Source organism: Raphanus sativus, chromosome 2 (assembly GCF_000801105.2).
Source record: "Raphanus sativus cultivar WK10039 chromosome 2, ASM80110v3, whole genome shotgun sequence".
NCBI lineage: Eukaryota > Viridiplantae > Streptophyta > Magnoliopsida > Brassicales > Brassicaceae > Raphanus > Raphanus sativus.
In genome coordinates, this window is record NC_079512.1 from 9238931 (window position 1) to 9265122 (window position 26192).

General features: G+C 36.9%; 5 protein-coding genes across 5 annotated transcripts; 2 read left to right on the plus strand and 3 right to left on the minus strand.

Moving 5' to 3' along the window:
• Window positions 1-3416: 3416 nt before the first annotated feature.
• Window positions 3417-5453, minus strand: LOC108837799 (uncharacterized). The gene has a single exon (XM_056992670.1). The coding sequence runs from the start codon at window positions 5210-5212 to the stop codon at window positions 3461-3463; it is 1752 nt and encodes a 583-aa protein (XP_056848650.1). The 5' UTR covers window positions 5213-5453; the 3' UTR covers window positions 3417-3460.
• Window positions 5454-9379: 3926 nt separating this feature from the next.
• LOC108842535 (GDSL esterase/lipase At4g10955) lies at window positions 9380-11563 on the plus strand. Its single transcript, XM_018615476.2, has 2 exons — window positions 9380-9822; window positions 10367-11563. The coding sequence occupies exons 1-2, from the start codon at window positions 9608-9610 to the stop codon at window positions 11391-11393; spliced, it is 1242 nt and encodes a 413-aa protein (XP_018470978.1). The 5' UTR covers window positions 9380-9607; the 3' UTR covers window positions 11394-11563.
• A 323-nt stretch (window positions 11564-11886) lies between these two features.
• LOC108842533 (vacuolar protein 8) lies at window positions 11887-13806 on the minus strand. The gene has a single exon (XM_018615472.2). It carries the CDS (start codon window positions 13712-13714, stop codon window positions 12107-12109), a length of 1608 nt encoding a protein of 535 aa, XP_018470974.1. The 5' UTR covers window positions 13715-13806; the 3' UTR covers window positions 11887-12106.
• A 5125-nt stretch (window positions 13807-18931) lies between these two features.
• On the minus strand, window positions 18932-20128 carry LOC130508511 (uncharacterized). Its single transcript, XM_057004061.1, has one exon. It carries the CDS (start codon window positions 20126-20128, stop codon window positions 18932-18934), a length of 1197 nt encoding a protein of 398 aa, XP_056860041.1.
• A 2677-nt stretch (window positions 20129-22805) lies between these two features.
• LOC108824045 (pentatricopeptide repeat-containing protein At5g50990) lies at window positions 22806-24866 on the plus strand. Its single transcript, XM_018597376.2, has 2 exons — window positions 22806-22983; window positions 23067-24866. The coding sequence occupies exons 1-2, from the start codon at window positions 22890-22892 to the stop codon at window positions 24587-24589; spliced, it is 1617 nt and encodes a 538-aa protein (XP_018452878.2). The 5' UTR covers window positions 22806-22889; the 3' UTR covers window positions 24590-24866.
• The last annotated feature ends 1326 nt before the right edge of the window (window positions 24867-26192 follow it).

The following is a 26192-nucleotide window of genomic DNA, read 5'->3' on the forward strand; positions in this document are numbered from 1 at the left end:
TGGATGGTGTTGGATCCTGCAAATTGAAACAGTAAGAGTATAAGTAAAGACAGCTAGCGTATAAAAATGAAGGCTCAAACTAAACTGTTGACGTATAAAAGGCTGGTCAGGCTCTAGGAACTGATTAAGTAAAATGGCAGTAGCTCTGTTGAATATCTTGCTCTCTACGATTCGTGATGATGGTTCACGTTTCAAGCTAGACAACGCGCTTATCCAGCTGTGTATGTGATCTTGTTGTCTTGATGTTTATCATCAACCCATTCACTAATCTCCATTTCCTCCTCTTTCCCATCTGTAGACGGTGCCGTGTAAGTAGTCAACGCTCGATGTAGAGTCGGTTTGACCCTCTGCAAGCATTGTCACTGAACATTATGAAGTAATAATCACTGCCAAAAAAGGGGATTCGCGAGTTTAGTTTTGTTGTTCCCTTTTTTACCTCAATGCTGTTTGATATAGAGTTATGAAGAAGAGACACACGTCGCCAGCCAGCGCAAGTTTCAAACTAGCAATCAATCTGAAAGCAATTTAACAGCCTTTAATGGTAATGTGGCAACGTAAAAGGACGACCTGCTCTTTGAGTTTCTTTAACCTCAGAAGTGACACGAGTTCAACTCTCTCTACGCAAATTTCATGGTGCTTAATGTTTCCCCCAGAGTATCTACTTCATGGCTAATGTGTATAAACATAAGCGTGTTTGTCCTTCTCCTGCACAAACAAAAAGACTCTCTCTGTTGGTAATCATATGTTATATATACTTCAAATGGTCACTTTTGACGAAGATCAGATGGCATTTAAACAATAACCTCAATCAATCAATCTCTAAATCATCATGTCAACACGCTTATGTTTATACACAGACTAACATAGTGAACAATATTCCATTAAGTAATATATAATAGTACCTGAAGGCGAGAGAGAGAGAGAGACGGCAATGTTGTTTGGTTGAGTAATAGATTTTGAACCCGTACGAGTCTTTCTCCTGATCCATTCAAGATTGGCAACAGAGCCTAAGAAACCGGAACAATCAATCCTAATAAGAAGAGTGATCGAAATTAAAATGAAAATTTCTAGAAGAAGCTTACGATCTGAAGAGGGATCGGATCGGATCGGGTCTCTAAGAATCAATTACTTTACCCCTTCTTGCCTATACGCCTCTTCACTTTTGGATGTGTTCGCCATTTTCTCGATTCGAATAAACCCTAAGACCGAAGCGACTTTGAGAAATATTATGGAATATATATGGAGAGAGAGAGAGAGAGCGAGAGAGAGAGAGAGAGAGAGACGATGTGGTTAAGATGAAGAAAACCCAAGGAGAGGGGGAGATTTTCGAGCGAAGAACATCACCCAACGCAACGGGGGGAAGAGATAATCATTCTGTAGAAGAAGGAGAGATCTTTATTTTATTTGACCGTGGAGATTAGATGATCGCTTTATTTTTCAACGGTCATGATTAAAACGTTAAAGCAACGGTCACATTTTTAAAAATTACAACAACTCTGTTTGGCGGCCAAGTTTATTTGTACAGTTGTATTTTTTTTTTGTAACCAAAAAAAAAAAAATACAACTGTACAAATAAACTTGTACAACTTTGCATCACATGTCACATAAAAATTTAACAAAATTGCATCATAAATCATGAAGTTGGCAAACTTTGCACTTTAAACCTTCATATTTAGATGAAAAGGGTTTGTTATTGTTTATGAAAGGTCACAATTTAAGATGCCAAAAGGTGTCAAGCAAGAAAGAAAATTTTAAGTGACTGGTTAGATAAATTTGTTAACCTAGTCTGAAAAGATTCAATAGTTAATCTTTTGAAAATATACAATATTTTTAATATTAAAAGGTTCAATGATTAATGGCAAACTTTTGAAAATATACAACTTGTTATTATGGAAAAACTCAATTAAAAGGTTCAATGTGGTTAAGTTTTTTGAAAAGATATAACTCTTCAAAGAATAAACACATATTTTGCTTAATTAAACTATGATGTTATAGTCAAGATGTTAAATAAAATTCTAGCCATTAGATTAAAGATTAAGAATAAACTTCATTGTTTTGATCAGGAAAAAAAAGAATTAACTCCATTGTTAGATTTTATTTTTATTTTTCTATTATAAATGATGACATCATTGTTTAGAAGAAATGAGTTTGCTATTGTTTGTGAAATGTCACAATTTAAGATGCCAAAAGGTGCCAAGTAAGAAAAAGAATTTTTAAGTGACTGTTTGATAGATAAATTTGTTAACCTTGAAATAGTTCGAAAAAAAAAGATAAGTTTGTTAACCTATTATGAAAAGATTCAATAGTTAACATTCATTGTTTAAGATTAAATGAGTTTGCTATTGTTTATGAAATGTCACAAATTAAAATGGCAAAATGTGCCAAGTGAAAAAAAAATATTTAAGTGACTATTAGATAAATTTGTGAACTTATTATGAAAATGTTCAATAGTTAATCTTCTGGGAATATACAATTTTTTTATTATGAAAGAAAACACATGGCCCATAAGCCACATGCTAATGTTTTCCTCCTAACCATCTTGATTGCTCAAGGGTTAATTAGTGCCAAGCAGAGGTAAATAGCTGGTCCAATTAGGAGTTCAAATTAGCGTGACAGTGAATCAATCATCAGATATTAGAAAGTCATGGGGGATGACGTCAGGTTTGTCTTGGTCGGAATGGAGTTTGCCGTAAGACTGTACGACCTTGGCGAATTCAATTTGCCGATGAGTCGCCATGAGAGAATTGTGAGAAAAGTTTCATATGCAAGATCCAATGTAAAATGATTGAGATACACTTGAAGGTGGCACATTCTTTGCTTGTTTTGCAAATCTCTCCCCCACAGTTGCGTTAACTGAGTCTTTCTCAGTGCTCTCCAGTCATTGCTTTCAAAAGATGGAGCATCACAAGTACAAAATGAATGCTCTCATTCTTAAAATGTGACAAGAGATCTTGTCCCATTGCCTTATCAACTTCTGTGGGACGCGAGAGTATCCATTCACTATGGAGGAAAAGCAATAATAGAAGACATGTGCAATGCAAACTTCAGCAAGAGAACTTAGGAAACTACTGGATCGTTAAGTACGGAACTGCTGCCTCTCTCTGCAACAATTGGGAGATCAAAAATATGCTGCTGGATTATCAAGGCGGCTTGCTACACGGTGATCTTTTTATGAGTTTAGAATCAAGGTTGAAAATGTGTTAATTTAAAAACACGATGCACTTGTGGCGAAAAAAGTTTTTTTCTTTTGAATAAATTTAACACATTAAAAAAAAAAGAGATTATCCACTAATGATTTGATCTGCTCAGTTAATGTCCAGGTCAAAAAAGTGTTTATCTGTCTTATTTGAGCATTATGCTTCCCTCTCGGAAAAGCATAAGGTAACAAAAAAAAACCATAATGTCCTTTAAGAGAAAGAGGTTTCATGGCGTGTTTGTACATATATTGATTAGTTTTGTACTACAGCATTTCAGCTGAACCGTTCAGCCCTGATCGCACTCTCAATTCTTCATTCACGTTCCTCTCAAGAGTCCCACTGATTCTCCACAACACCATCTTACTTTCCATTTTCATACCTTTGATTTCATAGAGCCTCCTAAGCAAACCCTTAACAAGTCTGTACTCGCAAGCCTCATACCAGTCCCATTGTTCCTCCACAATGCGTTCAAGAACTCTGAAAGCTCTCCTCACAAGCCCAACTTCCATTCCTCTCTCTACAAGCACTTTCACCGACTCTATCATCTTAACTGCAATCTCCTCAACAAAACCAGCGTGACTCGCTTCATTCACCAAGCGAATCACCACACAAAACCCACCCGTAAACGCCAAAACCCACCTATCGTGATCATCTACCAACACCGCTCTTGGTGGGTTTAGCCTTGAGCTTATCTCCGGAAGAAACCTACTTACAGCAGGAACCACAAAGCCTAGTTTACCATCATCAAACCGCATCGTTAAGCACTGGAAGATATAAACCGCTTTCTCGAATTCGCTTTCCGATGCGATGTAGTCCCATAGGTCGAACCACGGGTCCTCCCCGAAGCCGAACGTCTCCATTGCAACGTGGTAAACCACCTTACCGAGAATCTCGAACGTGTTCTCCGGCATTACTTCTTCCTTAAGGCAACTGATGAGCATCGGCTGGAGTTTCTCGAACTCCGAAACGTCTAAACCCCACTTCCCTGAAGTGTGATCACATAGCAAATCATGAAGTCTTCTCATCGCTATCTCTCTAAACCTATCATCATGTTTAGTTTTCGCAAAGGAACTCAAGATCTCTACTGCGGATAACGTGCACAAGTTAACGTACACGTCATGGTCTTGTCCTAATAATCCATAATCAAGGCTGAGTTTGAAACATGGATTTGGATTAACCAGCTGAGAGATCTTTTCCGCGGTTTCTCGTGCTCCAATCCATTTACACAAGGTTGCGTCTTTCGCAAGAAACTTCAAGAGACGTTCAAGCGCTTCTTTCAGAGACTTTTCCATCCCCATACTCACAAGCTTCTCAGCTGACTTGACGACGGTTTCGAGAATCTCAGATCTTTTCTCTGTATCTGAAACCTGAAGCCCTAGTTTGATAGCAGTTTCTAACCCCAAACTCCAATCATCGTCAGGGTGAAACAACACCTTGTAGACTTCTTCTTGAAGCTTAAGATGGACTATGTTAATGAAATCTCCATGGATTGGCGGCAAATCGACGAAGACGTTGAACGCTTTGAGTGGATCGGTGTAAAGGAGGGAGAGTATACAAAGTCCGAGCTCGTCCCATCGGTGGCCAGTATCAAACATCATCGAAGAAGCTACACGAGAAACGATGATTCTGAAGATACCGTTGTCGCGTTTATTCGTGGCGTTCAGCATCTTCAGGCAAGAAACAAGAAACGGTTTGATGTGGTTTAAAGCGACGGGGGAGAGGGAGAGTTGGAGGCCGTGTTGTTTGGTGAGAGTTTCGGAGAGGAGAAAGATCGATCGGAGTCTGGTGACGTTAACGGAAGAGAATCTATAGACCTTGAGAAGCATTAGGGTTAAGCAATTCGAGAAGTTGGCGACGCAGAAGTCGTAGAGAGCACGCGCGGTTTGGTGTTCGATGGATTGTTGGGGAGTGGTGAAGAGTTGGTCGACGATGATCGTTAGGGGTTCGTGGCTTGGAGTCGCGAGAAGATCCCTGGCTTTCGACATGGTACTTGAAGACTCGTCAGTTTGAGCCATTTTCCTGAGGAAGTTTTGGGTCTGTCGTCGGCTGAGAAAGAAAGTGGGGTTTTGATTTGATTACTTGTAGAAGAAGATTGCTACGAGAATTCAATATAAACCGGATTTGACCAAATCATATGTATCTTCGGTTTGACTGAGAAGAAACAGGGGAAAAATCTTTAACGGGAACCCAACATTTTACTCTATTCCTTTGATAAATTAGTAGTAGTTTGGGTTATATAACTCAAACTATGTGATATCCGCGCCTTGCGCGAAGTGAATGAACTAAATAGAAATTAGAAATTTTTAATCTATAAATATTAGAATGGTAAATGTTTTAGTCACAGATATTACATACATGTTATATAATGAAAGATTGAAGGACATTGTGCATATTATAGAAAGTAAGATTCAATTTTTTTTAAAAACTTGTGTAATTGATAAGGTGTAATTGAAGAAAATTTTGTAATGACATGAAAATATATAGCTTGGTTAATCATAATGATATGATTATGATTTGTAATGTATTATAAAAATAATAGGCATTTTTATTTTGGTCAAAAATATAGAATTTCATACCAAATTTAGTCAGAAAGAGATTGAGATGGAGTAAAAAACACGTAGAACATGTAATGTATATGTCACTAACTTTTTATGATAACATATAGATTGATATTCACATTTTTAATGTTTTTTTTTAAGTTTGTAATTAATACTTTTGTAAAGTATTAGTTGGTTCTATAATTATTTTTTTATTTAAAATCTAAATTAAAATAAATAAATTTAAAAATGATCGACCAAGTAAATTATTATTTTCAATATAATTTAGAATATTTGGAAAATTATATTAATTATTTATAGATTTATTTTTTATTTCTTTGTTAAACATTAACTCAAGAACAAATTAATAACTTACAGAGTTAATTTCACCTCGATTTGAAAGAAAACGAATATTATAACCGCCAAAATTTTAATCCGAATAATACCTAACTTTTAGTTTATAATTTTTTTAAAACTATTATAACTAAAATTAAACAAATATGAAACAATATTAGTTATGATATTTGACCATATTAAAGAATATAATAATTTATATGGTCAAACTTATTTTTCTATTAGCATTTATGTTGATTGCTTAGTTAAAAAATCTTGGGCTTAAATTAAATTAAGAGATTATCTATATATGTATATATGAATATAATATTTCCTTATTTAGTTTAGTCGAATATAAAAATTTTGAGAGTTTAATTTAAAGTAGATGAAATATCATAAAATTAATAATAACTCATAGAAAACTAATGCAAAAAAAAATTAGTATATTGTTTCATTTTAAAATAAATTACAAAAGAATAACATGTCAATAAATGAATAGTACAATTACATCAAATTGCATCAAGTTATAAATTTTTAATACAATATTTTGTGCAAATAAAAATATTATTATCAAACATCTATATTATAAAATAATATATTATACTATATATGTAAATTACAAAACATAAAAATATACATGATATTTTGATAAAGACCCCGTACAATAAAAAATACAAACATAGTCAAAACTTAAATAAATGAAAAAAAAACATTTCAGTTTATATAATTTAGCAAGACAAAGATTAAGGGGCATTCACATTAGAGTCGATTAAAACTATCACAATCGTTAGGCCAGCAGCTGAAGAATACTGATTCCCAAAACGTATGATCTTCACTCTAATCATCTTCATTGACTTTAATGGTTTCAAATAAGATACAACAGTTATGGCAACCATTATTATTATTAAATAGTTTATAAGGTTTCGGGGTTTAGAAAATGAATAAAATGAATGGGAGACGCGGGTCTTATATATGTTAAATATACCTAATCCAATATCAATTATATCTTCGAAAATATAAATATTAAGTGGCATATATATTTAACTTGACAATCACTCATCCATATAAATATTTCCATAACATAAAAATTTGAAATATATGCCAATTAATATCATAAATTTACCTTGACAATCACTCACCACAATAAATATTGTCAAAACATATTTTTTATGTGTAAATACCAAATTTAATTGCTATTCAAATCAAAACCCACACTCTCAGTTTAATTCGGTATATATGTGTAAACCCGTCAATTTTACTAATCTTAACATGTTTTTTATATAAACTTACATTAACCATAATAACATCAAGAAGTAAATCGATCTATTATTCTTATTCACCTAAAAGTAAATAAATTATTATATACATATTACGGTGAGAAACACGTTCCTCTTATGTGCATGGGATATACAAAAACATAAACGATATACAAAATGACCAACATCAACCAAATCTGGCCTAGAATCATATGCAACGACACTGTTTGATTCTTCTTTCTAGGCAATGGATAAATAATGTCTCTGCCCAAAAGGTGTTTCTTCTTCTTTCAGTATTGAGTTGTTTTTTTTTTTTTTTTTTTTTTTTTTGCTAAATTATAAACAAAAAAAATTGTACTAGGTACAGTGAAAGTTATTAGGGTTGAAATAGATCTGATCTAAGCAATACTAAAAAGTAAAATCTTTTTCAGTATTGAGTTGTTCTGTTCAGAAGAGAAAGCTTCTTTGTACCAGACTTAGAAGAGAGGAGTAACTTTGTCATTATTGCTTCAAAGACTGGAAGTCTAACAGATATCGACGTATGAACTGTTAAAAATGCATTGTATTATTGAAGGAAGGATCATTGGCTCTCGTGTAGATACTCTTAAAAGTTGGTGAAACACGTGTATTAATCAATTACTGTGTAGTCTCTTTCTGATTTTTTCCTCTACACAAGAGTTATTATTCAGCATCAAAATCAGGTTCTAGAGGCTTTTTGCAGATTCAACAACCTCTTTGAACTCTCTGAACTCTTTAGTATGCGACCTTTCAATGCATTAGCAGCAAATCTTAATGAAAATATTGTTTGTGTAGTCTAGAAGAAGACTGTTCTTGTAAACACTGGAATCATGTTGTCTTCCTCCTCAGCAGCATCATATTCATTTTAATAATCCATCTCGTCTTCCTCTTTTTTAATTCATCTCAGTTCAGTGTTTTTCCTTCTTGAATGTCAGCGCCAAGCAGCTTGGATGAAGGGGGATAAACCCAAAATAAATATAGATATGCTCTTAAGCTCACGCAAAAGAGCTTGCTTGTTTTTATACTTTGCAATCTTCTTAGTTAGGATCAACCAAGCTTATGACAGGAACACATAACTGGCTAACCTTCTGGTAGAACTTGAATTTCCACTCGAACGTCGCATACACATAAGAGTTCTTACGCATCTCAATCTCTTCAACCAGATCAGCAATACACTCCACGCCATCGAGATGCCTGAACACAAGCAGATAAAACCCGAACGACGGAGTAGATATCCCCATATAATATGTATCGAGTTTGCAAAAGAGATCATCGAGACTCGAGAGACAATCAGCTTAAAGAAGAGTGGCCTGCTTCGATATCAACTCGAGTTCGCCCGACTTGTCCGTAAGTGAAAGTGTAACTCGCGTGCAAGGCTTGTGTGAGCTTTTATTGCGTCGACAAAGCTATGAAAAAAATTAGCTGTGAATGTTTTATGTAATATAAGCAATAAAGGAAAGAAAGTTAGGCAATAAATGTTGCGTTTTTTTCAAAACGCTCACAGACTGACACGTGGAATGAAGCCTTCTCATGCATTCTGGTGAAAACCGTTTAAGGAAAGCCTTAAAAATGTTTCTTCTTTAATATATAGGGGATTCAAATACCAAACCTGTTTTAAAGCTAAAACAATTTCGTTTTGGTGATTAGCGGTTAACTAATTTTTTGTTTATAGTCAATGTCATACATTTTAAAAAGTTTAGGTAATTTATTTGAATTATAATCGAGTTTAGTTGAGATTGTGTTTAGAGTTTATTACTTTTTAAATTGTACTAGGTACAGTGACAAAAAAAAATTGTACTAGGTACAGTGAAAGTTATTAGGGTTGAAATAGATCTGATCTAAGCAATACTAAAAAGTAAAATCTTTGACTAAACACAGCGCTTGCATTCTGGCTTCCACTATCCACGGTGGACAAAGTTAATCGGTCTACCTACTCTACCCCTGTAAGGAAAGACCTAAGACAAGACGTTAAGGGTTTAAAAGGTATTTACTATAAAAGTCGACAACAAAAACAAGATGACCGTTTGATAGATCCGCAAATCTCAAGCGTTTCAAAATCATTAATTGAAGTTTTTTTCTTTCAAATCAATTCACAAATCAAAAAGGTTGCAACTTTATTTTCTTCTTACTTTACGTTCCCAGTTCCAACGCTCGAAAACAATTCAATTCGAATCTGATCCCCCTATACGAATTCGCCAACTTGCATTATTATTGATCTGATGCTCTCTCTCTAGTAGTCGCGTAAAAAGAAAGAGAGAGGGAAAGAATGTTGATGGCGAATTGTGGAGCTGTGGAAGAAGACATGACGGAAACTGAATCCGATGTGGTGTTAATGGCGGCTACTTCTACGCCGATGACTCCGAAGACGAAGAGTATGGTGGTAGTGAAGGAAGATGAAGCTCATCACCCTGACGCGTTTCACGTCTCGGGACCCAGAAACGTAGCTTCTCCTAACTGGAGAGATCTCATCAGTTCCAGTTGGTATCATTCCTCTCTCTCTCCCTCTCTCTCTCTCTTACTACAATATCTGAAACTAGTTTCTGTTCTTACGTTTTCTTGTTAAGATTGGGTTTCTACGTCTTTGAAAAAAAGAAAATGGTAAACTATTTCCCAGAGAGAATGTGAAAGCCCCGTGGCCACTCTTGGTGGAAATCTGGTGTGGTGCGGATTCGAATTCGGGTCCCTTGGGAATCCACGGAGCGCCTTGACCACCCGACCACAGACGCTTGGTTTTCTACCTCTTTGAATCTCAAGACATTGCAGCAGAACCCTGTTTCTGTTCTTCGGATCACAAGGAATTCAAACTCAGAGTTGGTTGAATTTTATTTATTTATTTGTTGCTTTAGACTTTGAACATGCTACACTTAGATGGTGTCTGAAGTTATTAACTTTCATGTCCTGTGTGAACTGAAAAGTTTCTAAAAATAACTACTTTTTTTTTTGGGTTCTGCAAGTATTTACTTTTGATGAATCTAAAAATGTCTAATGTTTTAACCTTTTTGGTTGATTTTCTGTGGTATTGTAGGAAGGATCCGAACTACAAGAGAACAGTAATGGCATGCTTTATACAAGCAGCTTACTTACTCGAACTCGACCGACAAGAGAACAGAAACGCTCAAAACGCTCTCGCACCCAAATGGTGGATTCCTTTCAAGTACAAGTTATCGCAAATGCTGACTGACGAGCGAGACGGATCCATATTCGGAGCTGTTCTCGAATGGGACAGATCAGCTGCCATGTCTGATTTAGTCGTCATCAGACCAAGCGGGGCACCAAAAGCAGTGCTCGCTCTCCGAGGAACCATTCTAAAGAGCCTTACGATGAGACGCGACATCGAAGATGATCTCCGGTTTCTTGCTTGGGAGAGCCTTAAAGGCTCGGTGAGGTTCAGCGTCGCTCTCGAGGCGCTGCAGTCGGTAGCTAAGAGATACGGGAGCGGTAACGTCTGTGTTGTTGGTCATTCTTTAGGAGCTGGTTTTGCTTTGCAGGTTGGTAAGGCCTTGGCTAAAGAAGGGCTGTTTGTGGATGCTCATTTGTTCAATCCACCTTCTGTATCTCTCGCTATGAGCTTGAGAAACATCGGTGAGAAAGCTGGGTTTGCTTGGAGAAGGCTCATGTCGATGCTTCCTCAGAGAAACGAGCCTTTGATACTAAATTGTAATGAAGCAGAGATGGCTCCTCGTGGTAGTGGTTCAGGTTTTAGGAACTGGGTACCGAGTTTCTACGGGCAGAATCAGAAATCTTCAGTGGATTTGAGAAAGTGGGTGCCTCATTTATATGTGAACGACAGCGACTACATCTGCTGCCACTACACTGAACAGGATGGAGTTAATGAGAAGAGAGAAGTGAACGACAAGGAGAACAGCAGTCCTGGTGTGAGCACTATTCCTCAAGCAGCAGCAAAGCTTTTTGTGATGTCGAAAGGGAAACAAAAGTTTCTAGAGGCTCACGGGTTAGAACAATGGTGGTCAGATAATCTAGAGCTTCAATCAGCTATTCACAGCAGCAGGTTGATCAGTCAGCAGCTCAAATCATTATACAGTATCAAGTAAACATCAGCATGTTGGTAACACTCCATCGTTCAATAAACATATTTGCTCTTTCTTGTTTTTCATCTAAGAACATTTATTCCAGGAAATGTAAACGATATCAATGTAAGAAAGATCAGTGGTAACTGATCTGCCGCATTTTGTAGAGAAATAAGCTGAAGGTAACTTCTATTTTTTACATAACTAGTGAACAAAAAGAATCCAAGCAATGTGAAGATTTTTCAGATTTGGAATTAAATCATTGGACTAAAAGTCAAAGAACTTAACAGCTGTATAACAATCATACGGGGCCATGTGCTTTCCGACCAACATTATTATTTGAGATATGTTCAGACAAGACATACCACCAGATTCCAACTCAAATATGCAACAAGCCGGTTTGAGATTGCAGACACTGAAGAATACCCTGTTCCCAGATTCAGTTAAATCAATCAAACACTTGAGAGAAATGACCAAGTGCTTGAAGTTTTAGAGGACATGATCAAAAGTTGTGAAGGATCAAACTCTGATATGATTAGCTGCTAAGGAAAACATAACAGAGAGGATTACAAACTCTACAAAGATATTACTTGCCTACAGAACTAATCAGCAATTAAACTTTCCCCCCTACACAATCAATGAACAATCAATCATCAAAACAACATATAGAGAAAAGTGACACAACAAGATTCATCAGTGTTCCTTACATACAAGTTAATAAACGTATCCACAGTCTCTTATGGCCTTGCAAAGACGCCCCAAATCTTACTCCGAGCAAGATTCTCTGCCAATTTCTTAGCTCCTTCAACATCCATCTCCACAAGCTTTTGTAAATGCAAGCAAGCACCAGCAGCAACGACTTGTTTCCTACATTTCTTAGAAGTCACAAGCAGTTCCAACGCAGAGACCGTGTATCTCTTATCCAATTTCGTAATCTTGGGGTCCAAGAGCCGAACAAGACTGAGTACACCCTTATCACTCTTCCTGAAAATCTTTCTGTTGCTTGTGCACACCAATAACGTTGACAGAGCTTTAGAAGCCGCTTCTTTCTCTTCCATGGCTTTACCATCTAACATATAAATCAACGCACCGACGCATCCGCTTTCACCAATCTCTCTCCTGCTTTTCGAGGTGAACCCTAGCGAAGAAACAGCTTCCGCAGCTGCGATTCTCACACCAAGAACCCCACAACTCAACACCGGAACCAAACGTGGGATAAACCCTTCCGAGACAACAACTTCTCTCACAACGGAACACAAAGCTAGATTCTTCAAAAGCACAACCCCTACCTCAATCCTCTCAGCATCATCGGAAACAGAATCCCAGAAACTCTTTAAACACTTAACCCCTCCTTCCCTAACAATCAACACCATCATCTCCTCATCCCCAGACGCTAAATTACCCAAACACCCTACAGCATTCTCCTTAGCAAGAACCGTACCGGAAGAACCGAGAGAGACAAGAACAAAAACAGCCTTCTCCTCAACGAAACTCTCTTTAATCTCACCAAACAAAGCCAAGTTCCTCAACACACCAGCAGCAAAACCTTGAGAAGCAGGAGTCCCCGCCTGGCAAATCTCAAGCAGAGACGAGATCCCTCCTCTACAACCAATCGCTCTAGCGTTCTCCTTAGACAACGAACTCAGCGCTTGCAAAGCTACACAAGCCTTCTCTTTACCGAAACCGCTTCCCGATTCAAGCACGCGAAGGAGATGGTTCAGTAGAGATAATCCTTCAGCTATCAACACGTCCTTGCTGCTCTCCATAGTCGAGATTCTCGAAATCAACGATACGACTTTCTCCTTCGTGCTCTGACTAGTACAAGAATCGAGGAGGCGGACGAGAACGGGAACGACTCCTTGAGATACGGAGATCATTAGGTTCTTATCGTCTTCTCGAAGCAACGAATCAATCGCGGAGAGCTTCGATTCGGCTCCGCCGATCTGTAATCGGATGACTAGATTCCTCGCCGCGGTTGATTCCTTCTTCTCCGACGGGATCGAAACGGTTCCGGTTCTGATGAGAATCTCGGCGTCTTTGACGTGGCGATCGAGTCTCGCCGTGATTGAGTCGACGTCGCTCTGCGTCTTGAGCTTTCCGTCAGGTAAATCTGGTCCCTCGCACCTCGCCGCGACGGAGGCGGCGTGGAGTAGCGTCTCTCGGAGGGAGGCGAGGAGATCGAGAGATAGGTGGTTGGGGAGATCGGGGAGGTGAGTGTTGAGATGGTGGAGTTTGAGGCGGATCGAAGACCATTTGGATTTGAAGCTGAGGAGGTTGGGGATACGGGAGAGGAGTGAGGAGATTAGCTCCGTTAAACTCCCGTCACCGTCGTTAGCTAACGGCATCGGAGTAGCGGTGAGTGTGGAGAGAGAGAGAGGGGTGTGAATTAAATTAGGAAGTGAAGCTGCTTTGCTTTGGTTTGTGCCAGTTGGGAAAATACAGAGGGGTAAGTGAGTGAGTTCCAAAGCGCGTGACTTTCTTTACACTTTCTTCGTCAACCCCCCAATAGAATCTCATGCATGTTACGTGGAAACACACAATATCAGTACTGTTTTCTAATTAAAAAGTTTATTATTACTTGGACTTTTTGTTTTTGGGGTCTAATATTTGGACATTTTCTGTAACGATTAAAATGAATCATACAGATTGTAAATGTTTACAACATTAAAATGGTATTCATGGTTGTATTTTGGAAAAACCAAAATAAATATTTGTACAATTTCTTAGAATGACCCATAAGCAGGGGAAAATAATTTGTTGGTTTGTAAAATAATACTACAGTAAATAGGGAATACTAATTTGGTTTGAGCAAAGAAACAAAACAAAGATGGTGTGAAAACGACTTGAGAATGAATGCTATTTAAGCATTTGGTCAAAAGATGTTACTAAAAACAAAAAGGCTTCAAAGGGTTGGTAACTTGGTATAGTGAGTTGACCAATGGCTGAACGCGGCTCAGATATTTTTTATAACGCATTGAACTTCAAGTCTCCAAATGAAAAACTAAACCATTAGAAATTTAATTATTGATAATTGGGCCTAATAATTTTAAGCGAGAAATATGTTACAACTGGAAACTTTATGGGCTTGGGCCAAAACCAATAAATGGTTTTTTGTCAATAAATGTTTTAATCTCCAATTTTATCAAAATTTTGACCTAGGGTTTGATTGGTAGAGCATTAGCATTAGCATTATGCTCCACATTATCCAATCAATATTTGTTAGAAAAGCATTTAGAAAAGCATTTATTAAATGCTAATGCTCTCTAAATGCTCTCTGGCAAATGCTCTTATATGAAGCTTTTGGAAGAGCATTTGCATTTATAATTTATAAATTTAAGAAATAAATATAATTAGTTCATTTGTTTGATTTAATAATATCATAAAATTAGTTTTATATACAGAAAATAAAATTTTGATTTTTTTTTTTATAACTCCATCTTATTATTAGTAACATGATGAACATACATAGTCTTTATGCAAATGCATAGTAGCAAACCGAGGAACAAAATGATACGAAATAAAAGATGTATGAATTGGTAAATCTGCTTTTGCAAAGCTATCAGCTACCATATTTCCTTGCCTGCGTATCCATCTGAGTTCTATGTCTTTGAATTTTTTCATCCACCATCTGATTTCTCGTACCCAATTATACAGGCCAAACTGCAAAGTCTTTGAAGTAATAATATCAACCAGCTTCTTGTTATCTCCTTCAAATATTATCTTTGTGAAACCACGTGACCAACAGAATTGTAGAGCCATAAGGTAGGCCTGAAGTTCTGCAGCCAACGCAGATTCAACTCTCTGGCTTTTTGCATGACCTGCAGTAATAAACACGCCATTAGAATCTCTCAGTATCCATCCCCCTTTTGCCGGTAATTCTGGGTTGATAAAAGATCCATCAAAGTTGCATTTGCTCCATCCTTCTTCAGGTCTTCTCCAGTTTACATGGCTCGTATTGAGTTCAGAAGTCCTTGAAACTGTTACTTGTTGTTTGCAATTGACTGTTGACCATTCCATAACATCAGTTCTAGCCTGTTTTAGAATAACCCACCATTGAAGATTCTTCTGTTGATACATCAATAGATTTCTGCTTTTCCAAATTCTCCATAAGATACTAATAGGAAGGTCCTTGATAGTAGCCAAAGATGCTGTTGTATTTGCTTGAATACAAACTTCTATTTTAGCTTCCAATGAGGCAGTAGGATCCAAAATTGTATCATTAGCTACACCTGACGCACGCCATATCCTTTGAGCATAAGGACAGTCAAAAAGCATATGCTTCTCTGTTTCCATATCTAAGCAACATCTTATACACTGATCAAAACGAGTAATGTGCCTTCGTTTTAAATTACTACCAACTGCAAGTGATCTAGAGAGAGTTTTCCAAAGGAAATGATTAACCTTAGGAGGAGAACTGCATTTCCAGATCTTTTGTTTTAGCAGTGGATCACCCCAAGTTGGAGAAATAGGTGTATTATCTGGTAGGTGAGTATTGAGCCAGTAACCCGATTTTACTGTGTAAATTCCATCATCAGTATAATGCCATCCCAACAAATCCAACTCTGCTCTAGAACTGATTTTCAACCGCAATATTATCTCAACATCTTCATCAACAACCTTTCCTCGAAGTTTATCTAGATTCCATCATGTACCATCTGCTTGTACATAGTTTCGTACACTTTCTAGAGCTTCTGCATTTGCAATAGCTCTTGGTGCTCTCGGTGGGTGTGTAGGTAGCCAAGGATCTGCCCACATACTAACAGAGGATCCATTACCAATAATAAACCTCAGACCTTTCTTCAGTAGATCTCTTCCAAATAATAGAGATTTCCACGCATAAGAAGCCTTTTTCTTTAAAGATGCAGTCAGTATAGATCCATCTGGAAAGTAACGAGCTTGCAGTAAGCGAGATAGAAGACTCTGCGGTTGTTGTAATATTCTCCATACCTGTTTCCCCAATAATGCTTGATTAAACTTCTCAAGATCTCTGAAACCTAAACCTCCTTCTTTCTTTGGTACACTGAGTCGATCCCAACTGTACCAATGCATACCCTTCTTATCCCCAGAACTCCACCAGAAATGAGCTAAAATACTGTTAATTTCCTCACAGATATTCTTCGGCAATCTAAATACATTCATGGAGTAAATAGGCATTGCCAAAGCCACAGCTTTAAGTAAAACCTCCTTACCACCATGCGATAAGAACTTCTTATTCCATCCTTGAGTTGCAGCTTTAACCTTGTCAATAATATATCTGAACATATCACTTTTCTTTCTCCCAAACTGCTCAGGCAATCCCAGATATTTGCCATTTCCTCCTTCATTATGGATGCCTAACAAGCTGCGCATTCTTCTCTTAACATCATCTGAGACCTTACTTCCAAAAGTAATAGAAGATTTTGCTAGATTAACAGACTGACCAGATACTGATTCATAGAGAGATAGTATCTGTTTTAACTTCCTACCCGCCTTAGGATTAGCCAATGAGAAGAAGAAAGAGTCATCTGCAAATAGAAGATGATTCACAGCCGGTGCACGCAAAGCTATTTTCACTCCTAGCAGAGAACGATCATTCATAGCTCTGTTCATAAGATGTGATAAGACTTCAGCAAAAATTATGAATAGATACGGAGAGAGGGGATCTCCCTGTCTTAATCCCCTCTGTGGTATTATATGACCTTCAGGAACTCCATTAATGAGCACTGCATAATTCACAGAAGACACACAAGACATGATCCACTTAATCCATCGTGAATGAAAACCCATTCTTTTCATTGTTTCCTCCAAAAAACACCATTCTAGACGATCATAAGCCTTTGTTATATCTGTCTTAACAGCCATATATGATGTAGCTTGTCGTTTACGTACCTTCAGACTGTGAAGAATCTCGTGAGCCACTATTATATTATCAGATATCATTCTTCCTGGAATGAAGGCTGTCTGATTTTCTGTAATAATACCACTAAGATGGTTCTTGAGTCTATTGATAAGAATCTTAGAAATAATCTTATACACAACATTGCATAAAGCAATGGGTCTGAACTCAGACATACCAGTCGGCGGGTACACCTTGGGTATTAAGCAAATATTAGTTCGATTCAGAGCTTCATCAAAACCATCATCATTGAAAAATTTCCTTATCTCTCTCATGATATCATCTTTGACCAAATCCCAGTGTTGATGATAGAAAACAGCAGGAAAACCATCTGGTCCTGGAGCTTTATGAGGACCAATTTCAAAGATAGCTGTTCTCACTTCCTCTTCTGTGATATCTCTGATAAGATCCTCATTCATAGTATCACTGACTCTTTGAGTGAAATCTTGAAAAACATGAGGGAAGAACGTACTGACATCACTCTGTGAAGCATAGAGATTGTGAAAATAATTGGTAGCTACCAGTGCTATATTCTTATGTCCTCTGTGAATCACCCCATTATCATCTTGGATAGAAGAAAGGGTACATCGTGTTCTCCTTGCTCGTGAAACACTATGAAAGTATTTTGTATTTTTATCACCTGCTCTCAACCACATCACTCGGCTTTTCTGCTTCCAAAAAATCTCCTCCTCAAGATAAGCCTGATTTAAGTCTTCTTTAATCATACTTGTTTCCTCTTGTGTGACAGTAGTAGAACTCATAGCAGTATCTAGCTTCCCACGAAGAATTTTAATTCTTTCCTCTGCATTTGTTCTGTTACTTCTTTTCCAAGTAACTATTTGCTGTCGACATCTACTAATTCTCTGCATAAGAGGAATCTGAACAAAGCTTGATTGACCAGTTCCCTTCCATCCCCTGTGTACTGTTGAGCCAAATCCTTCCTTGTCTACCAGTCTACTATCATAACAAAACTGTCTTCTTGGTCTTTCTCTTTCAGCAGAAAGATATGTAACTAGTGGTCGATGATCAGATTCTCCCAGCTCCAAAAAAACTGTCTCTGATGCTGGAAATTCCGACAACCAAGTAGGATTAGCCATGACTCTATCCAGACAACATTGAACCACATCATCACCCCTTTTCCCAGCCCAAGAAAAACGATTTCCAACTGTAGGAAGATCAGTAAAAGCACAACTCCTCATCATTGCTCTGAAATCAGAAAAAGAAGCTTCAGGTCGTATTCTTCCTCCAGATTTCTCGTGATTACCCAATATTTCATTAAAATCTCCAAGAGCCATCCATGATTCATTCCTTCTGTTGACAGCCAAACGCTCTAACTTCTCCCATGTATGATGTCTGAGACTTGTATTTGGGTTACCGTACACAAAGGACAAATAGAAAATACTTTCATTGATTTGAACTTTACAATCGATCAGATTAGGAGAATGAAAGAGGACTTGCAACTGTACATGAGATTTCCAATAGATAACTAAACCACCACTAAAACCCAAAGGAGGAACTGAAAAATAAGATAAGCAATCTAACTGAGCACCAACATCTCGAATGAGATCATCCTGCTGTTTTGTTTCGGAGAGGCATATTATGTCCAGGAGATACTTCCGATTTATCTCCTTAAGGCGTCGAACTGTCGAGTCATTGCCTAGACCTCGGCAGTTCCAACAGGCTGTCCTCATGGTGGTAGTGGTGGTTCAGGGCCCACCGCGCCTCTCACCATGTCAGTTGCATCATCAGTCTCCTTATCATCCTCCATTGCTTCTGCAGGAGCCTCAACCGGTGACTCTCTCAAACGCTTTGCAGCACTGGTTCCACTAGTCTCTCCCTTTTCAAACTTAGAAGCATTACCATTTGCAGAGCGCAACCAATCTTTCCTTTTCAAACCGATATCAGCGTTGTTGTAGCCTCTGTTGAAAACAGCTGGATCCACAAGGTCTCTCTCCATCTCAGAAGTAAACATGGTTGTCCTTGCAGGTCCATTCCATAGTTCATCATCATCATTCTCTTCTTCTAGAGCAGCTACATTCCTCTCGTACTCCTCTTGAATCTGATCAGCCACGGGATCTGGTTCTGCAACCTCATCTTCATCACCTATTTCCTCTATGATAATCCCCTGATTTGGAATCATCTCCACTTCATCATCCGCTTCGTCATTGTCCTCTGCACTATTGTTTCCATCATCACCACCAGGACCAGGACCTCCATTGTTGATGACGCACGCTCCTGTGTCATGAGTGATTAGCCCACAAAGTTCACAGAAACCTCGCAGTCTCTCATACTGAAAGCGTAGCAACGTATTAACTCCAGGAGTGAACTGAAAGTTTCTCTGAAACCTCAACGGTTGATTGATGTTCCAGTTCAGCCTGACCCTGACGAAATCTTGTCTCCCACCATTCTCTTCATTGTAGTCCATCTGGATGTATTGTTGTCGCATAGCACGCGCAACATTAACAATTACTTCACGGTTCATGAACTGCAGAGGGATTCCTCTTATCTGTATCCAAAAAGGAATGAAGTTGAGAAGCTCCATATCCATTAAAGGAGTCCATCGCTGAAGAACCAGCATTCTCTCAGCATAAGACCAAGGACCCCTTCGAATCACTGTTTCCATGGCTTCCTCCGAAGGAAACACAAACTGGAATCTTCTGCCCTCAGTAATTCTTCCCCGAACTAAACCTTCCAGACCCCAAGTGTGAGGCATCACCGCTAAGATGGCACGCAGATTCTGTCTTCTTGGCATCACCGGACGCCCCACCAGAATAAATCTGTTCTCTGCAGCCGCTTGTTGTACTACCGCCTGAGGCATTACAAAAGGCTCATCATTAACCCCCAGATCGATGTCTTGCATAGCCCTTCTAATACCATCAGCCATTATGAACACACAATCCGAAAATTTCCAGAAGAAAAAGAGTAATTTTGCAAGGAAGAGTGAAAGAAAGTGAGAAGTTGCTTGTCTTTCAAATGGATATTTAAACCCAAATTTTTCCTTCAAACGCAAGATAACTGCTTCATCATGAGAGATCGTGTGTTCCCCCACGGGTATTATTGATTGAATTATTTGTTAAGGATTTGAGATAATTGAAACCCGCATTATAGTTTTGTTGACTTAATTTGTATGCTATATATTATTTTATTCAAACTAAACTATTTTTGGTTTAGATTAGGTATTTTGGCATATATTATTCAAATTTATATGTTATCTATTATTTTGTTTTTATATTTATGAAATTTACAGTATATATAAATTTTAAGATTTTTAAAGTAATTTAAATGGGTTATTCGAACCGAACTAAAATTAAAAAAAATACCGAATAGAACTGAAATATTTAACCGCGAAAATCCGAAACTCGCATAGATCCTAACAGAAACCATATGGGTACTCGAACGTCTACCCCTATTTTCTATATAAAATATTTTATAGACTTGGATACATTTATTTGGAACCAACGAACCAAAACCAAATGTCAACCTAATTCATAAATAACCAAGTAAATCCTATATCTCTAAAACCAAAAAAAAAAAAAAATTGAACCAGAATCATAGGTATCCAAAATTTTAAAATAAAATTATATACCCACAAAAATTAATTGTATTTAATTTCTAAATAACTAAATAGTCTAAAAATACTGATTATTAACTAAATTAACCAAATATCTGAATCGCACTTTTTTCAAAATTTCAAGAAATCAATACTCTAAATGGGTCATATCCAATCTGAAAAGATACCGAATGCCCGGGCCCATCATATACAGTAGAAGGAAAATACAAAAAAAAAAGATAAATTACTTATAATAACACACATCTTTTGTGTAATTACTAGAATAACATACAAAAACATAGAAAGAAAGAAAAAGCAAGTCAAAGTCCAAAATACCCCAATTATAAATGAATTAAACCAAATTTAAAAAAATATTCCTAAACAATTAAAAATACAGGGTAGTAATTAAAAACAGTCATAAACAAAACGAAAAAAAAATTCCCTTTCGACAGCCTCTTTTACATGAACCCTAAATCTCTTGATTAATCTCTGCGTTTTGACTCGATTTTGCCCAGACTCGATCTTCTTCTCACCCTTCTCTCCCACTTAAAGTTTTGATTCACAAGGGTAATGAACTTGAATCTTTAATTTTCTAATTCAAATGTAGATTTATCTACTCTTTCATGGCGATTGGGATTTTGGTCTAACTTTAGAGTGTGCACAAGTGTTACACAACTATGTTAATGTCTGACTCTGATGTTTTCTTTGAGACTGTTAAGATCGCAACATAGCTTACACTTTGGTGTATTTTGTAAACGTAAACGGTAAGACTTGCTTATTGCTCTGGTTCAATCATTGTTAATCGTTACAAAAAGAATCGAGACACAAATCTTTCTATAGACAGACAACTATCATGACATTTTAATTGAATGTAGTAGTGCTATAATGGTTCTTGTCTCAATCTCATTGTGTAAGATCTATAACAGCTTCTCAGCGAGCTTTGGAACAATATCCTTTTAATTTCAACCCCAAAATCGTGTGTTTCAACTTGCAAGTTATGAAACCATGTCCTCCCCAAATCTCCTCCTTCACTTTTGTCTCTGCAGCCAAACTCTTTGACGTTGTTATCTTTGTGAAGAAACTCTTTGATGTTGTTGTTATCTGGTTCGGTGAACTCCTCTGTGAGTGAAGGGTCTAAGTGACTGTTTGGCAAGTGCCACTGAGACATGAACGGATGATTAGAAACAGTGCAACTTTTGCTTTAACCGGCAGCTGTCAATAGAGCATCTCTACAAATAAGAGTCAGTTTTGTATAACTCCTTGAAAGTCTGTTTTAACGTCCAGTAAAATTTGCTATCACGTAAAAGTTAGTTTTGTATTTAGCTTATAAATCTGTAATGAAATATACTGATTCAAAAAGTTTGTTGTTTATAAAAAAGAAAATATAAGTTTGTGATCTCATAACCACGAAAATCTGCCAGATTATAAAAAGTCTATGAGAATAATATGCATGCCATTGTAAAAGTCTACGACATATTACAAACCTGTCATCATAAGTTCAAGTAAGATAATATAAGTTTGCCATCATGAATATAGAAAATCTGCCGAGATATAAAAAGTCTGCCAAAAAAATCATAGATCCGAAAAAAGTCTTCCACATATTAAGAACCTGCTATCATGGGATCAAAAATCTGTTATAAAAATCTGCCAGCTTAAAAAATCTGCTAATTTGAATATATATGTTGTAATGTATGGCAGATTTTTTATAAAAGTCTATAACGATACTAAGTCTGCCGTGATAAATCTGCGGGAGAAAATAAATTTGCCAGAAATTAATAAATTTGTCATCATGTATCGCAGGTTTTCAACGGCATAATTTTTACCAATTTCGAAAATAATTGTGTTTTTAAAATAAAATAGTAATGACATTTTTGGTAAATATAAATTTTGTTAACAAAGAACGGGAGGGTAATTTGGGTACAAAAAACAGTCTTGTAAATAAAAAAAAGAAGTGTTAGCCTAGTAATAAAAACAAAGATTAGTGTTATTTGAGTAATCTTCCTAAAAAAAAAGTCTCACCCAAAAAAAAAGCCGAGACTAAACTCGGAAATTAGAAAATCGCTTCAACTCGAGCGAGCGAAAGGGTTTAAGAGAGATGCAGAGAATCTCCATTTCCATCTCCACAATCAGAAGATTCTCCGCCACCTCTCTCTCCTCGTCTTCCGCTTCAAACCACTTTACCCTCGCCGGTAAGAAAACGCTCTTCCCTTTTTTTTTCAAATTCGGACCAGACATTTCGTGGTGATTTTCGATTTGATGTTGTTTTTGGTAGATCATCACCGGTTGTTGAAACAAGTTGTTGAATCATGCAAATCTCCATCACATTCCAAATGCGTTCTCCAAGCACATGCTCACATCTTCAAACTCGGCTACGGAACATACCCAACTCTTGTCGCCTCCATCCTTACAGCTTACAGACGCTGCAACCTCTCACACATCGCTCGCCGCCTTCTCATTTACTTCCTCTCATCCTCTCCTAGCGTCTCTAACACAAACCTAATCATCGAGAGTCTTATGATAAACGGTGAGTGCGGTTTGGCTAAGAAGGTTCTTCGTAAAGCGAGTGATAATAATCATAATGTCATCACTTGGAACTTGATGATCGGTGGTTACGTCAGGAATGTTCAATACGAAGAAGCTTTGAAAACTCTTAAGGATATGCTTTGTTTCTCCGATATTAAACCGAATAAGTTCAGTTTCGCTTCCGCTTTATCGGCTTGCGCTCGTCTTGGAGACTTGCATCATGCTAAGTGGGTGCATTCGTTGATGAGTGAGAGTGGGGTTGAGCTTAATCCGATACTGTGTACTGCACTTGTCGACGTGTACGCGAAGTGCGGAGATATTGAAGCGTCCAGAGAGGTTTTCTATGGAGTTAGAAGAGACGATGTGTCTGTTTGGAACGCTATGATCACAGGTTTCGCGGCTCATGGACTTGCCACAGAAGCGATCAGAGTGTTTTCAGAGATGGAACATGTTTCGCCGGATTCAATAACGTTTCTTGGGGTGTTAACAGCGTGTAGCCATTGCGGTTTGCTTGAAGAAGGGAAAGCGTACTTTGATCTGATGAGTCAGAGGTATTCAATAGAGCGGAAGGTTGAGCACTACGGAGCCATGGTTGACCTGCTAGGACGAGCAGGGAAGGTAAAAGAGGCTTATGAGTTGATAGAATCAATGCCTGTCGAGCCGGATTTGGTGATATGGAGGTCTCTTCTTAGCTCCTCTAGAACTCACAAGAACCCCGAGGTGGCGGAAACCGCGATGCGGAATCTTTCAAAGGCGAGGAGTGGAGACTATGTGTTGCTCTCCAACATGTACAGCTCCACGAAGAAATGGGAGAGCGCAGAGAAGGTGAGAGAGCTGATGAAGCAAAAAGGAATCCGTAAAGCGAAAGGAAAGAGTTGGGTGGAGTTGAGAGGAGTGATACATCGGTTTAAAGCAGGAGATACATCTCATACGGAGACAGAGGCTATATACAAACTGCTGGAAGAGCTGATGCAGAGAACAAAGTCTCGAGGCTTTGTGCCTGATACTGATTTGGTGTTGATGGATGTTTCTGAAGAGGAGAAAGAGGAGAACTTGAACTACCATAGCGAGAAGCTTGCGTTGGCGTATGGTATCTTGAAGAGTAGTCCAGGATCGGAAGTTAGGGTTCAGAAGAATATAAGGATGTGTAGTGATTGCCACAACTGGATCAAATCAGTGTCCAAGTTGTTGAATAGAGTGATTATAATCAGGGATCGGATACGGTTTCATAGGTTTGAAGATGGGTTGTGTTCTTGCAATGATTATTGGTAAGACAGGAGAAACCGTCCCTGAGCCTGATGTTAAACTTCTGGTCCAGTGAGTGTTCGAAGAATGAAGCTGAGCTTCTATAGATTCTTGTCTGTTTCTACAATCTGAAACATTTACTTTTAAGCTTCGTTTTGGTTTTACGGTATCCCTACATATTAATCCTCGAACATTGCAACATTGTTGGTAGCCACGTGTCATATGAGAATTATTCTGAAGATTGTTAGAAAAATAAGTTTGTCCATCTACACATATATTATAGTTTTTACTTTTTATTAAATAACTATTAAATCAATTATTAATATACAAAAGAATATTTTCTATTATTTTCTTAAATAAAAGCTACGGAACTTCCTAATATGATTGACATATATATCACCATTAATGATTATGAATAATAAAGATTTGATAATAATTTTTTATCCTTTATACTTTTCGTTTAATTTTATTTGTTAAAATAAATTAAACAATCACATTAAGCATATAATAAAAAGATTATATTTTTTCTTATATGTTGTATTTCGAATTTTTTAAAATGATTATAAATTACTAAAAATGGTACAAGCCTCACATTGAAAATTTTGTGATCAATGGTAACTTTTTTTCAGTTCAGCCTATCGTTTTTAATGGGTCTTGAACATTTTTAATGATTAACTAAATAAATCACGTACATAAAAGAAAGTGTTTTGGTTTAAAAATTGTTGCATACCCAAAATCAGTATGAACCATCGTCACTTTCATTTAAAATTTGGTTACAATAAAAAATATATGGTTGGGAAAAAAATCTGAATCCAAATAACCGAACCAAATCCAATCTAGAAAATAGTATAGAACTTTAATCAATTTGGTTAGATATCTGAACATGTTTAAAATTTTGGTATCTAAAAACCAAAACCGAATCCGATTCGGACCAAAATATTTTGGGTATCCGAGTATATTCGAACCAAATTTATATACTTAAATATATTATTTAAAAAATTAATATCTAAAAGAAATATACAAAATACTTAAGATGTTTTTAAATTGTCCAAAATATTTAGAAATATATAAAAATAGTAAAAATTATATATTTAAAATAACTAAACATTACTCAAAATACCAAAATACTGAAAATATCTATTCATTTTCTATCCAAATATTTAAGTTAAACCAATTTTTATGTTAAATTTAAGTATTTTGGTATACATTATTCAAATTTATATGTAACATATTATTTTTTATTTTTATGTTTTGAGAAATTTAAAGTATATATGAACTTTAAGTTTTTAAAAAAATTAAATGGGTTATCTGAATCTAAGACCAAACTGAACATATAAAGATTCGAACCAAATTTGCAAAGATCCAAACCGAACCTAACCAAACCAAATGATACCTACCTACATGTCATCCCTAATCAAATGTAAAAAAAATTATTGATAACAAAAAAAATGTATTATTTATTTAGATACAACATATTTAAAAAAGTTCACCCCGCGCAAGACGCGGTTTATCATCTAATTTGAAAGTATAGGAGGAGGTTGTGGTTTCTGAGGTTTTGGTTTTGTGTGGTTTATACGGAAATCTAAATGTTTTAGAGACTAACCATTTTGTCGTAACACATTTATGAATA